The sequence below is a fragment of the Cannabis sativa genome, chromosome 7 (genome assembly GCF_029168945.1).
Source record: "Cannabis sativa cultivar Pink pepper isolate KNU-18-1 chromosome 7, ASM2916894v1, whole genome shotgun sequence".
NCBI lineage: Eukaryota > Viridiplantae > Streptophyta > Magnoliopsida > Rosales > Cannabaceae > Cannabis > Cannabis sativa.
Window position 1 is genome coordinate 638,214 of NC_083607.1, and position 14,800 is coordinate 653,013.

At 33.0% G+C, this 14,800-nt stretch overlaps 1 protein-coding gene across 1 annotated transcript; it reads right to left on the minus strand.

Annotated features, from left to right (window-relative positions):
* Positions 1 to 716: 716 nt before the first annotated feature.
* LOC115698015 (protein GID8 homolog) lies at positions 717 to 4,734 on the minus strand. The gene is made up of 7 exons (XM_030625194.2): positions 4,521 to 4,734; positions 4,187 to 4,278; positions 3,614 to 3,773; positions 3,382 to 3,488; positions 3,041 to 3,172; positions 2,633 to 2,789; positions 717 to 2,014 (listed from the first exon to the last, which is right to left on the minus strand). The coding sequence occupies exons 2-7, from the start codon at positions 4,235 to 4,237 to the stop codon at positions 1,893 to 1,895; spliced, it is 729 nt and encodes a 242-aa protein (XP_030481054.1). The 5' UTR covers positions 4,238 to 4,278; positions 4,521 to 4,734; the 3' UTR covers positions 717 to 1,892.
* Positions 4,735 to 14,800: the final 10,066 nt, after the last annotated feature.

Genomic DNA, 14,800 nt, shown 5'->3' on the forward strand with positions numbered 1-14,800 from the left:
CTTAATTATACTAATAGTAATATTAATACGTAAAAAGATGTCAAGCACTAATACTTTTTAACATTTTTCGTAATAAAAACAAAAAGAAAATTCACATAATAGACATAAAATGATGGCTCACCTAAAAAAAAAACTTAAATTTGTATATTTCATTAAATAAAGTTTAACTTATTAGGAAAAGAAGAAAAAAGAAAAATAGCAAAAAATAGAAAACACACATGAGAAAGAATCTAAGGTTAACTACCTCATTAAATAGGAGTGCAGAAAAACACAACACATATTTATTAAGTAAAACAAAAAAGAACTGAAACTTAAAAAACTTAAAAAAAAAAAAAAGAATTGAATGAATAAATGGAATAGAATAGAATATTGTGTGATTAGATTAATTTTTACAATTATTATTATTTAGTTAAAAATCAATTCAGATTTGAGATAGTGACCATTCAAAGGAATATAATATGGGAGAAAAGAATAAATAACAACAAAAAGTTAATCTACACATTATATATAATTGCTAAAAAAATATTATTAGTGCTTAGTAGTTAGTACCATTCTTAGTGTAATTAAATATCGGTTCTATATAATTTAATAAAATAATTTATAAAAAATTTCATTAATCAATCATAAAACACTACTTATAAAAAAATATTAGATACTACTAATACTTAATAACAATACTAATATATATATAGATGCACTCATTCACTCTTCATAATAATCAATGATTATCTACAACCACATTCTGATGTTGTTGATAACACAACACAACAAACACCCCCTTCCTTCTTTCTCTCTCTAGTTTGTAGTGTCTTTGGGTGATGATGATGGAATTTGAGCATCCCAATGTGATTTTCCAGGAAAAAGAAAGAAAGGAAAAGAAAATAGAGATCACTGTGGGGGGGCAACAGTTGAGGCCTGCAGAAGAGCAGCATAGCTTCTTTGAAACCCACAAAATAAAGATTACACCTTTGAAACAATAAAAGAATTAAAAATCAAAACTTTACTTCTTCTTGCTCCCTTTCATCTTTATATCTAATTACCCTTTTCAAAAGTTTGGATTTTTTTCCTTCTTTTCATGTCATTTCATTCCATTCCAAGCTCTTTAAAAACCCTTTCTTTTTCTTGTTACTCTCATTTTGCCCATTACCACTTTTTTAAACCTCTTCTCTCTCTCTCTCTCTCTCTCTCTCTCTCTCTCTCTCTCTCTCTCAGTCAACACCCATTTGTCAACTCAGTTGGGGATTTTAGCTTCTAAAGCTCTCATATGAAAAAATGGGTTATGTTGGAAATTTGTTCTGGTTTAATAATGTAAACAGTAAGAAGAAGAAGAAGCTTCAGCAGTTGAGTTTGAAGAGCCTCTTTTTTAGACTGAAAGCTGCATTGAAGAAAGCTACCAAGAATAATGGCTCCAAAAGACATTTCTCATTTCAGTATGACCCTTCTAGCTATGCTCTTAACTTTGATGATGGTTCTTCATCTTCATCTTCTGATATCAAAAACATTCAATGGGTTTATGTTCTTTGGATCAAATGTGAGTGTGAGTAAGTGAAAGAGTGATATATATATATATATGGGAAGAAATTAAGTTGAAGATTCTCTTTTGTAGTTAGTTATGATTTTCTTCTCTTCCTTCCAATGTTTTCTCTCTAATATTTCTTTTCTTTTCTATTTATTGTTAATGAAAATAGATAAAGAAGAGAAATGACATGAAAATAGTGATGTTACATTCAAGAGGAAAATGAGAGACAAGAGTCACTTTTTTTTTTCTTTTTCATTTTCATCAATTAAGGTACATACATGAATTTGGAAACTCAAAAGTATCTCATATCATATCAATTCAATCAATCATCATCATCATCATAACAACAACAAGTTGAGTTCTTTCTTTTTAATCAAACTGAAGGGTCTTCTAATGTGGCTTTGGATAAATCGTTTATCCTAGGATATGCTGCTTTCTCATCAAGCTGATTCTGTGCCCATATAAGCATCTTCAACAAACTTGGAAGCTTAGGATCTGTTTGTTTCGAAAAGAAAAAGAAAACTCTTATCAGAAGAAATAAAGTTTTATCATAATCACATATCAAACACACAAAATTTAATAGCATTGTTATTAGGTACCAGTGGTGGCGCTTGTGGTTGGTTACTGATATTCTATACTAAACTAAATTACGTGGAACGGATGAGGTGGTGTTACTGTTAGCGAGATCTAAAGACTTTTAAGTTTCACTTAAGTGAAAATTACTCTACCATAGGCATGGCAAGCCTATATTATAAAACACAAGAGACCAACTTCCAATACAATTAAATTATGAAATTATATCTCTAATGTCAATAGGGCTAATAATCTCTTTAGTTATTTGGGTTTTGCTTTTTGTGTGTGTGTGTATGTGCATGCGCATTAGAGTCCTTGAGATCTGTAATAAAGTACTTTTAGTCACAATGACAAACTTTATGTGAAATATAATACATATTTACACTTAAGGATATTCATTACATCTTGGTGACTAAATGTTACTTCCTTTTTAGTTTTTATATATAATGATAATCAACTTAACATCTCATGCAACCAAATACATACATTCTCCAATTAATTTGCGATGTCAAAGATAATTAGAAGAACAGAGATACCAACCTTTTTCATGACTCTGGCTAGTTAGGATGGCTGCATTTACTTCGCTTGCTGTCTTGAGGCGCTGCGATATGTTCAAAAGCTCACCAACAGGACAGTTTGAGACATCTTCAAAAGCTAGAAGAGCGACCGTTTTCTCCAACTCTTCTAAAAAGCTTTGCTGTTAAAGACAATAGATAAAAATCGGATGTTACTTTCGCCATGTCTTAAGACTAATGGCGGATACATAGGAATACAATCATAAAAGCTTCTCATGAAAACAAAACTATTCTTGCACAGTTATTTTTTATTGGCACTGAGCTTCAGGTGAGTAAATACGGCTGAAGACCACCAAATCCAGATAGAACTTCCTATTGAAAAAGAATGACATTGGTATTCACTTAACATATTTTATAGAATGTGAAATCTTACATTTTCTTCCCCCCTTGGTGCTAACTCTTCCTGAGCAAACTCGAGAGCCTCTTCGACTTTTCCATTTCTGATTAGTTCGATTAACCTTTGCTGTTGAAGATGGAAAAACAACTGGGGATTTGTATCCAATATCTGCACACAAAATTTTGGAGATATCCAAAAATTTAGTGAAATATGAAAACAATGGTTGCTCTCAGTGTAACCTTTTTGCAAAGAGAACAAGAATTTGAAGTAAGGAGTGAAAAATATAGTTATCTTTATGTTACAATCATCAACCTGAGACAAATACAAAAAAAGAAGAAGAGTTTGAAAGGTTGCAAAAACAAGAACAATCTTATTACCTCTGGATTTAGATCATTCACTTTCTCAATAGCATCCTCAACATTGCCACATTGTACAGCCTTCTTAACAGCCATTCGATCAGTAATCGTTGCAAGATCTATATCTGCTATTTCTTCATAAGGAGAAACACAAAATCCATTCCATCCAAATACCATATAATCAAAGCAAAATTTCTAGTTCCCCCACTGATTACATTTCACAACAAAAACAAAGACATAAAATAAAGGATACGTTCAGTTCCAGATTCTGCCCGGAATTTCTCAGCAGCATCAACATACCCTTCAGTGACAAGAAAATTCATCACCAACCTATTCATGTCTTCTTTCCTAATCCTTACATCATTGAGCTTCTTCTCCCACTCTTCCCTAGTAATCACTTTCTTCGACGTAGCCTATAACCAAGTAATTTGAAAGAAAAGAAACATACTCAATCAAACACACACATGTATGTGTATAAGCAAGTCACTTTTAACGAGTGAGACTCATCTTAAATAAAGATGATCGGTTAAAATTAGTAAATTACTGATTTATGTGTTCACATATCATTGCTCGGTTCAACAAACACATAGGTAGAGAGCCTCAATAGAACTAAACTAATCATCAGTAACTGAACTCAAACTACTTCAATTCCTTGCCATGGAAATTCTAAGTTTGAAAGTCAAAGTTTGACACTCAAACTCAATCAAACCAAAATGAGGGTATCATTACATCATTCTTCTTCTTATTTTTCTTAGTTTGGTTTAATAATCTTAAACAAGAAAATCAAGTCCAAAATTAAAACAAACAGAACCTAATTAAAATTTACCATTTCTTCGATCTCTGCAAGTTGACGAATCACAATCCAGAACAATGACATCAGTTCACCGCCCTCAATCCCATTTCTTCTTAAATCTCACTCTGCATTTCACACAAAATCCAATTCAAATTCCAAATTCCAAAAAATTAAAAATCTTCAAATCCACAGTGTTATCTAATCCCAAAACACCATCAATTTTCACCACCTACTAATCATTTGCAAGAACACTAAATTCCCTTACCCTAGCCCTAAAAATTCTAAAAAACAAAATAATAAAAAACAGCGAACGAAATGTAATGAAAAACTTGGAAAAAGAAGCGATTAAGAATTTCGAAGAAAATACCTGAATCTATGGTGTGGAATTGAAGTGGATAATACTTGGAATCGAGTGGGTTTCTTGCCTGTTTCGTACTCCGGCGATCTCACTGGTCAGATTTTCCTTCCCCGTTTTGGTTCAGCTCTTTTTTATTCGGAGCTAAACCCGATTTCTGTTATCCGGGTTGACCCTAATTATGCTCTCTGAGCTCTGGGCCCAGCCCGGCCCAGTATCATGCTTGGGCTGGAAACTTCTTTTTTTTCTGGCTCAACATTTTAAAGCCCCGAAGTTTTAGGTACCAAGACCCTAAACCAATTAGAATTTTTTTTGGTATTATTTCACAAATACACAAAAATAACAAAAAAATTACAAAAATACAGTTTCATAGAATTTTAAATATTTTTACAATTTTTTTATTTTATTTATAAAAATACGGTTTTTTATGTTGTACTTTTGTTAATTTGTTGATGATTTTTGTAATCTGTATGTTATTTTTTGTTGTTGTTTTGATGTTATTTTCATGTTACTTTGATGTAGTTTTTTTGTTGTTTTCATATTGTTTTTATAAAAACCGTAAAAATGTAAAAAAAAAATTCTTTAAACATAAAAATGTAATTTTTTTATAAAAAATGGTGCCTTATGTAATTATCTTTTTTTTTTTTTTTTTTTTTGTAGTAGATCTCATAAATGCTCATTTTGGTAGAGTTTTTATTTGTTTTAGGAGAACTTTTTTTAGGTTTTTTTTTTTTCATGATTGTGTACGTTATAGTTATTTAAGATTACTTATAAATTTTAGAAAAATTATGAATAGTTTACAGTACTGAAAATAAGATTTAAACTGTTACTTACCAAACGTATAAGAAATTTTTTTGGCATTGTACAATATTCAAAACTTTCTAAAAATTTATAAATGGTCCTAAACAATTACAACATATGCGATTGTGAAAAGAAAATTAGACTAAAATGTTCTTCTTAAAATATATATATATATATATATATATATAGAATTTCTTTGAAACACTCTTTTAACGAATTTTCTTGTATACTTACCTTACCAATTATTAAAAAAAAGTTACAAATATAAAGGTTTTTTTTTTCTTTAAAAAGTTTAAAAACAAATAATAGATTTTTATATAAAATCTTTCACTTAGCCACAGCACCACTTGAACTTTTGTGTTGGTGGTGTTGTGGTGAGAGGTTGTGTTGTCTCTAGGGCTGTTCGTATAAATTGGGAAATCGCAGTTTAAATCCGGACCACTACAATCCGAACCATTGTAAACCCTAATCGGAGAAACCGTTTATGATGGTTTGGTCAATCCGGACCGTTTACATCGTAATGGTTCGGTTGCGGTTCGTAATATATAATTAACGGTTAAACCGGACCGGACCGTTTATAATAAATAATTAATTTATATATTTTTTTATATATGACTATATGTATAATTTAGAACTTTTTTGTGTGTCAAGTTTTTTATTGCATAAATTTTAGATTTTTATGTTATGTTTGACTTTTGAGAATGTTTTTATATTATTATTTATATCTTATAGATCTATTACTTATTGTTAGGACAGCCTGTCCTTTCTGTTATTTCTGTTAGATTGTTGGTTTGTTTTCTGTTGTTTGTTAGCAACAGATTGGTTATATTGTTAGTCTGTTTGTTAAGCTTTAGTTCAGTGTTTTTCTGGTATAAATAACTCTTGTAACAATTGCTTAATCAATGTAATCAGAGGCTTCTTTTCTCTCCTCTTTCTTTCTCCTTCTTTCTTCCTCTTTCTCCTCTGTTCTCCCTGTTCTGGTTTATGGCTAAGAGGTCTGGCACCTCTCACATGGTATCAGAGCCATGGCCGCCATTAATGGCGAACATGGCCACAGTAGGTCCTGGAAACTCGAACTCGCAGTCTTCACCTCAAGGAGCTCCCACTTCGAATCATCGAAATCGCACCAGGGATCAAGAAGACACTACAGTTCACTTCAACCACACGATTTCGATCAAGCTCAACGATCACAACTATCTGCTGTGGAAACAGCAGATTCTTGCTGCAATTCGTGGAAACAGACTGCAGAAATTCATTGAAGATCCTCCTCCGATGCAATTTCTGAGCGAATCTGATCGGGCGACTTCGAACTTCAATCCTGAATACCTAAATTGGGAAGTTCAAGATCAGCTTCTTGTGTCTTGGCTTCTATCATCTATGTCCGAGAGTCTATTAACTCGAATGGTGGGCTGCAACTCTGCAAAACAGATCTGGAAAGCTCTCGAACAGCACTTCACCTTGAAGGTCTCCTCTAAAATCCTTGAGTTCAGAACCAAACTTCAAAAGCTAAAGAAAGGAACTCTGAATCTCAACGATTACCTCCTCAAAGTGAAGCAGCATGTTGATCTTTTAGCTTCGGTTGGGGAAATTTTGTCTGATCGTGACCATATAGCAGCCATCTTCAAGGGCTTACCAAATGAATATGATACTTTTATCATCTCAACCAATACTCGGATCGAAGGCTATACAGTTGGGGAAATTGAAGCTCTCCTTCTTGCATCCGAATCTCGAATTGAGAAGGAGGATCAAGAAGTTGAACCTAGTGCAAATTTGGCTACTGCAGACCAAGATCCTTACATGGAAGCTTATTTTGCACAAACCAGTCGCAACTACAGGTCTCCTACCTACTCTAGGGGTCAATATTGGCCTAGCAGCTCCAACAATCAAAATTTTTCTCACAACAGAGGCAATTTTCGTGGTCATTTCTCTCGTGGGACTACTGCCAATACTCAGGCCCCTGCTATGACTCGTGGAAGAGGCCTTCGATTCCCTGCCTCATCAAACAAACTTCAATGCCAACTGTGTCATCGAATGGGACACACTGTCATTGATTGTTTCTATAGATTTGATAAAAGTTTCACTGGTGTTTTTCCAGCTACTGATTCTTCTCATCCGCAGGCTAATATTGCTCATACAACTCAGGATCAAGATGATAACTGGTATCCCGATTCAGGAGCTACCAATCATTGCACTCCTCACAGCAATAACATCATGACACCGACTGAACAAGAAGGGCCAGATCAATTGTTTGTTGGCAATGGAGCTGCCTTACCAATCTCCCAAACTGGTAACACTTATTTGCACTCTAATTCTTGTTCAAAACCTTTAATCTTAAGCAAATTACTCCATGTCCCTGAAATAACCAAGAACCTTCTTAGTGTTTCCAAATTTGCCTCAGATAATAATGTGTACTTTGTTTTCTATCCCAACACTTGTTATGTCAAGGATCAGGCGAGCAATACTACTCTGCTGACTGGGAGACATCACAATGGCCTGTATACTTTTGACTCTAGTCAGTTTCAGCTCTCTGCCTCCCCATCCCCTTGCCCATCTTCAAGTGTCTCCAAGCATTCTGTTACTCCAGCTGTCTCTGCCTATGCCAACACAGCCTCCACTTGTGTCAACAATGTCCCTGCTGCCTCTCAAACTTGTTACTCCTCAGTTTGTGTCAATTGTAATAAGTCAAATAATGAGTATGAGCTTTGGCACAATAGACTTGGTCACCCTTCTGAGAGGGTTGTCAAGTCTGTTCTGTCTCATTGTAATCTTTCGAATATAAATAAAATGACTCAATTTGTGTGCAATGCTTGTTGTTTAGGAAAAATTCACAAACTTCCTTTTCCCAAATTCTCTGAAACTAATTTTACAGCACCTCTACAATTGATTCACTCCGATCTTTGGGGTCCATCTTTTGTGCCATCTCATAATGGATATAAGTACTATATCCATTTTGTTGACGCCTACTCTCGGTTTACTTGGCTCTATTTGCTTAAAAACAAATCAGATGCCATCAAAACATTTCACATTTTTAAAGCCGAAGTAGAGCTGCAACTTGGCACCAAAATCAAAATGTTTCAGTCCGATTGGGGAGGGGAATATCGATCCTTTACCAATACTTTACAGGCAGCTGGTATAGTGCATAGAAAACCATGTCCTACCACTCATGAGCAAAATGGTATAGCGGAAAGAAAACATAGGCATATTGTAGAAAATGGTTTAACACTTCTAGCTCAAGCCAAATTACCTCTTAAATACTGGGATGAAGCTTTTCGCACGGCTGTTTATCTGCATAATCGACTTCCAACAGCTGTGTTATCCTTTAAATCACCAATAGAAGTTCTTTTTGGTCTCACCCCAGATTATTCAAAGCTAAAAGTGTTTGGTTGTAGCTGTTTCCCCAATATTAGACCTTACAATAAGCATAAGCTTGAATTTCGCTCCTCTCCTTGTGTCTTTATTGGGTATAGCCTCAATCACAAAGGCTATAAATGCTTGGACCAATCTGGCCGTGTTTACATCTCTCGTGATGTTATATTCGATGAACAATCCTTTCCCTCTCACATTTTTCATTCATCACCTTCTTCATCTTCTGACCCTTTGGCAACTACAACCAGTACCATTCCCATTGCACCTATTTCTTACTCTATTGCATCATTGTTTCCTACTAATATTGATAATACTGCTGTGCACTCTAATGTTACTGGTTTTCCTTGTTTGCCTGTTGCTGCAAGTGGTGCAAATCCTGATGAAAATGAAGCATCTCTTCCACGCTCCATAGCTCCTGCAAGTGTTGTTGCACGTGGTCCAACTGGTGCCAATCCTGCAATCAGCTCTCAAGATACTCCAGTTCTTGATCCTGAGTCTCGAGACCCTCCTCACATTGCAGAACCTGAAGCTGCAATTGCTGTGCCTCCACAAAATGCTGCACCAGCAGCTGCTGTGTCTCTTCCAGCACCTGTTTTGCCATCTGTCTCTCTCCCAGTCAACTCTCATAAGATGCAAACCCGTGCTAAGAGTGGAATTAAGAAGCCCAAAGCTTATATTGTCACTGAAATTCCAACTACATTACAGCAGGCTCTTCAGCAGATTCATTGGAACAAAGCTATGGCAGATGAGGTTCTAGCACTAAAACGGAATAAAACATACACTCTAGTTCGGTTACCACCTGGAAGGACTGCTATTGGGTGTAAATGGGTGTATAGAAAGAAGGAAAATCCAGATGGCAGTGTTCATAAATTGAAGGCAAGATTAGTTGCCAAGGGCTTTCACCAACAACCTGGTTTTGACTACACAGAAACTTTCAGTCCAGTTGTCAAACCGGTCACAATCCGAGTTGTTCTCACTCTTGCTCTCACAAAGGAATGGACCATCAAGCAACTTGATGTCAACAATGCTTTTCTCAATGGTGATCTCCAAGAAGAAGTGTACATGGTGCAGCCTCCTGGGTTTGAGGATCCCGAATCACCTGATCTAGTTTGCAAGCTTCACAAAGCATTGTATGGACTCAAACAAGCTCCTCGAGCATGGTTTGACAAATTACAACACTGCCTCTTATCCCTGGGATTTGTGTCTTCGAAATCCGATCATAGTCTCTTTATCAGACATACTCCCTTATCCATGACTGTTATTCTTGTCTATGTTGATGATATCATCATCACGGGAAGTGATCCTAAGCTCATAACTCATTATACAGAAGCTCTCAATGCCAAGTTTGCTCTAAAAGACTTGGGGGATTTGAATTTCTTTCTTGGCATAGAGGTAACTTCTACACCAGCTGGTCTTCACTTATCTCAGTCTAAATATATCAGGGATCTATTACATCGGGCTGAAATGGATGCTGCTAAGCCGTCCAATACTCCAATGGTTAGTGGACTCAAGCTTTCTGCCTATGGTAGTCCACCTGTGGCTAATCCGCATCTATACCGGTCCATTGTTGGTGCTTTGCAGTACTTGGTCATTACTCGCCCTGAAATTTCATTTAGTGTCAACAAGGTTTGCCAATTCATGGCCAACCCCTTGGAAACTCACTGGAATGCCGTTAAACGCATTCTAAGATATCTTAGTGGCACTATCAACTATGGCTTGCATCTCAGAAAATCCCCAACTCTTGACCTCACTGCTTTCTGTGATGCCGATTGGGCTACCGATCCTGATGATCGTCGCTCAACATCTGGTTTTGCCATATTTTTTGGCTGCAATATTGTTGCTTGGCAGTGTAAAAAGCAACACACTGTATCCCGGAGCAGTACTGAAGCTGAGTTTCGTAGCCTCGCACAAACTGTCACAGAAATCAGCTGGCTGCACTCACTTTTTACAGAGTTGCACGTTCACCTGCCTCGGCCACCTACCATCTGGTGCGATAATCTCAGCACGGTGTTGCTCACTGCTAATCCCGTTCTTCATGCTCGCACGAAGCATATTGAACTGGATCTATATTTTGTTCGAGAAAAGATTTTGCAGCATTTGGTTCAAGTTAAGCATGTTCCAGCTATTGATCAAATTGCTGATGGCCTCACCAAACCAATCTCTAGCCAATTATTCTCCTCTTTCAGACACAAACTTACAATTGGTGATCCCTCCAATTCTAAGTTTGAGGGGGCGTGTTAGGACAGCCTGTCCTTTCTGTTATTTCTGTTAGATTGTTGGTTTGTTTTCTGTTGTTTGTTAGCAACAGATTGGTTATATTGTTAGTCTGTTTGTTAAGCTTTAGTTCAGTGTTTTTCTGGTATAAATAACTCTTGTAACTATTGCTTAATCAATGTAATCAGAGGCTTCTTTTCTCTCCTCTTTCTTTCTCCTTCTTTCTTCCTCTTTCTCCTCTGTTCTCCCTGTTCTGGTTTATGGCTAAGAGGTCTGGCACCTCTCACACTTATCATGTTAAATATATATTTTGAAAAATAAAATTAAAAACTTAGTAAAAATAGTACAATTACTAAAAAAAATATGAATAATTATCAATTCCACATAAACCGTGGTTTCGAACCAAACCAAACCGTTTTTAATGGTTTGGTTTGAGAAATTTTTTGGTCTGGTTTGGTTTCTAATATTGAAAAAACGGTTATACTGGTTTGGTTCAAAATTTATGAAAATTCGGACCAAACCAATCCTTGAACACCCCTAGTTGTCTCTTTGATTGGTTGGAGTTTGGTGCTTATTCACCTAGAAATGATATTTTAATCACTTGTTATCTCATTTTTGTATGAAAATGGTATCGTGATAGCTTTGATAGCTTTGTTCGATGATTGTCTCGGTAGTAGATTGGATTGGATTGGTTTGGCACTCGACGACTAATTAAGTCGTCTTCTCTCTTGTTTTTGGTGGTGCTTCTTAGATGGATTCGAGTTGTTCGACGAGAGAATTGAATATTTATTTGTTTTGTTTGTTGAAAAAATAGTATTTGTCGTCACCTTTAGTATATTTTTCACATTATTTTTATTTGTTTTTAGAGAATATCTCCTTATCTTTTTAAGTTTTAAGTAGTCAAACAAAAACATTTCTAGTCAAGATGTAGTGAAAATTAAGAGCAAACAAGAGTTTAATGTACCATTAATTTTTTTAAGATCAAAGTACTCATGAATTTGAATGACTAATGATTTCACAATAAACAAATTATAAGGGGAAAATAAGTAAATAACAATAACTTTAAACAATTTACTCTTTATTAGGAAAAAAAAAAGGAGCTAATTCTTCCTTTTGTAGTGTGAATTGAGCTTACTATTTAAAGACAATTAGGCCAATTTGTGTGTGAGAGAGAGAGTATCTAGTTAATGTTCTTATTCTAAAATAATAATATTATTAATTTTTTAATAGAATAGAATAGAATAATAGAGTAAGAAAATTTAGGTTCATACTATCATTTAATATTCTAAGGTTGATTTTTGTATGTATTCACACATCAAAGTCATTACATAAAAGTCTTCTTCATTTCTACTTGCCCAAGAAGCATGCATACTTGTGTTCTCTCCCTATATACAAATTATTATTATTATTATATATATTATTATGTAATGGCGGCTGTAAAGTCAAAATTTTCATGCCTTTATATAATATATATTTTTTTTTTTTGAAGGAATGCCTTTATATAATATTAAAAAATACACATATAGAAAATGTATATATTATTATTATTTTTTTTTTGATTTAAGCGTTTATATATTACAATCATGTTTTAGTTCGGACTCGAACCCAGAACCTCTAACATTCACACACCCACCTATGACCACTTAGCTCAAGTGGTTGTATATATTATTAAAGTACTCTTAACAATTTCTCTACTCTATTTTTTTAAATACATTATTAAAACTCTATTTTATCTATTTTATCTCAAATTTTTATATTATATCATACATCAGCTTCTTTATTTTTTCTCTATATCATTTAAATATTATAATTTTAATATATTTTATTCATTTTATATTAATAATTCATATAATATTACACACATATATAAAAAAGTTAAAGAAAATAATATTAAAATATATTTAACTCAATGAATAGTTATTTCTACATTTAACTAAACACTATTCATTAAGCTAAAAAAATATGTTAAATAGCTAAGGTTTACCTCACTTGTTAGAAGCTCAATTTTATAATTTTTTCTCTATAATTTAAAGATTGAGTTATTTTAGTTCATCTATTGGGAGTGCTCTTATGAAAGTTAGATTTGATCAAATGAGGAGAAAAATATTTAGATTGAATCGGATGCCCTGTTTTAATAGCAACTAAGTGTGAATGGTCCTGTAATTTTTATTTGTAGTAATTTGAGGCTAGCTCAAGTGGCCATAAGAGAATGCGTATGTGTTGGAAGTTATGAGTTCGAGTATGCATGATTGTAATATATAAACGCTTAAATTAAAAAAAAAAATTGATTAAATCTCATTTTATCTTTTTTAGGGTAAATTTATAGTACTCCCTTAAAAATTAAGAGTAATTTGGTACCCTTAATTGTTTTTCTATACCTTCCATGATTGTTTATGTTTCTATGATCGGTGTTTTGATAAATTTATGTTTCTTGTAAAAATTTTAAAAAATACGAATAGTTTATATTTATAGTATCGAAAATAATGTTCAAACTATTTTGGAAAGTGATTCGAGAGTGGTGATCAACGCTCTTAACGGACAGGATTCCCGGTGGGAGATTGATAACTACGTCTCTTTTTGTAAAATGACCTCCCCTTTATTTTCTGGTTGTACTTTTGAATTTGTTAGTAGACAATGTAATTTTATGGCCCATAATGTGGCCAAGTGGGCCTTTTCCCATCAGAGGTTCGGCTTTGTGCCTCTTTCCTCTATGCCCGAAAATATATTTTGTAATGACCGCGAGGTCTGACGGTTTTTAATCTAATGCATGCACGCTTTTCTTCAAAAAAAAAAAAAACTATTTACTACACATATAAAAAAATAATTATGCTTGTAATAAAATATTTAAATTTTATTTTCAGTATTAATAACAAGGGTCTAACCTAAATTTTAGTGGCCATAAGAAACAAAATAGGTAATTATTTAGAAACGATTGTGCTGTTTTTCTTATAATTACTAGTGTATTCTTGAGTTTTTTGTTTTGGGGAGTTCTATTTGCACCTATAAAATAATAAATATAACTCATTATTAAAAAAAATATAAACTTAAATAATTTTTAAAAATTACTCTTAATATATTTTTTAAATTTTTTTTCTCACATTATTTTATGTTAATTTTAATATTTATTTTGATTTTATTTTTATAATTTTTTCTAACTCACTCATGTATATATATATTTTTATTTTTTTTAAAGAAAATTTCATATAATTTTTTTGTCATAATATTTAAAATATAATTTATTTTTGTTCAATAGATATATTTTTTAAGCATATGAATTAGAAAAAAAAAAACTTAATATAATTAAAGATATAAAATTTATATAAAATAAAAATTGATGCACCCAAAATATATATAGAAACAGAAAAAGAGAAAACGTGAGTGAATGAATTATGATTGTTTTGTTGTCAATAAAATCCATAAATAGGTTGCCAAAAATAAGAATAATAATTATTTCATACTTTATTATTATTATTATTAAGGGATAGCAATGAATTTGATGTGACATATATAGAAATGTTTTTGGAGATAAAATCAAAGAGAATTGGTGTTTTCAATGTATTTTTCTGCTCTGCCATTGAAATTTCTGATTTGGCCCCAATCAACTACGAACTCAATTTAATTATTCTTATTCTTTTTTATTTATTATTATTATTATTACAATAATTTAGGACATAAATATATATTTAACTTCTAATTAAATGTCAATTCAATAACTATGGAAGAATTGTTAATTGATCTATGTCATTAAATTTTTTACTTTTTATATAAAAATTAATTTAAATATATAACACTCAGAAATTACAGTTAAAAAATAAATTTAGATATTAATTTATAATCTAAAATCAAACTTAAATATTTACACCACAAATTACTCTAATAATTATTGTTCTTAAATTTAATTACTCCTTCAA

Coding starts and splice junctions, on each gene's coding strand:
- LOC115698015 (XM_030625194.2), bottom strand. CDS start 4,237: ATGTCATTGTTCTGGATTGTGATTCGTCAACTTGCAGAGATCGAAGAA. Junction 3,489..3,613: donor GGCAGAATCTGGAACTGAAC/GTATCCTTTATT, acceptor ATGAAGAAATAG/CAGATATAGATCTTGCAACG. Junction 3,173..3,381: donor TGAATGATCTAAATCCAGAG/GTAATAAGATTG, acceptor TTTTGTGTGCAG/ATATTGGATACAAATCCCCA.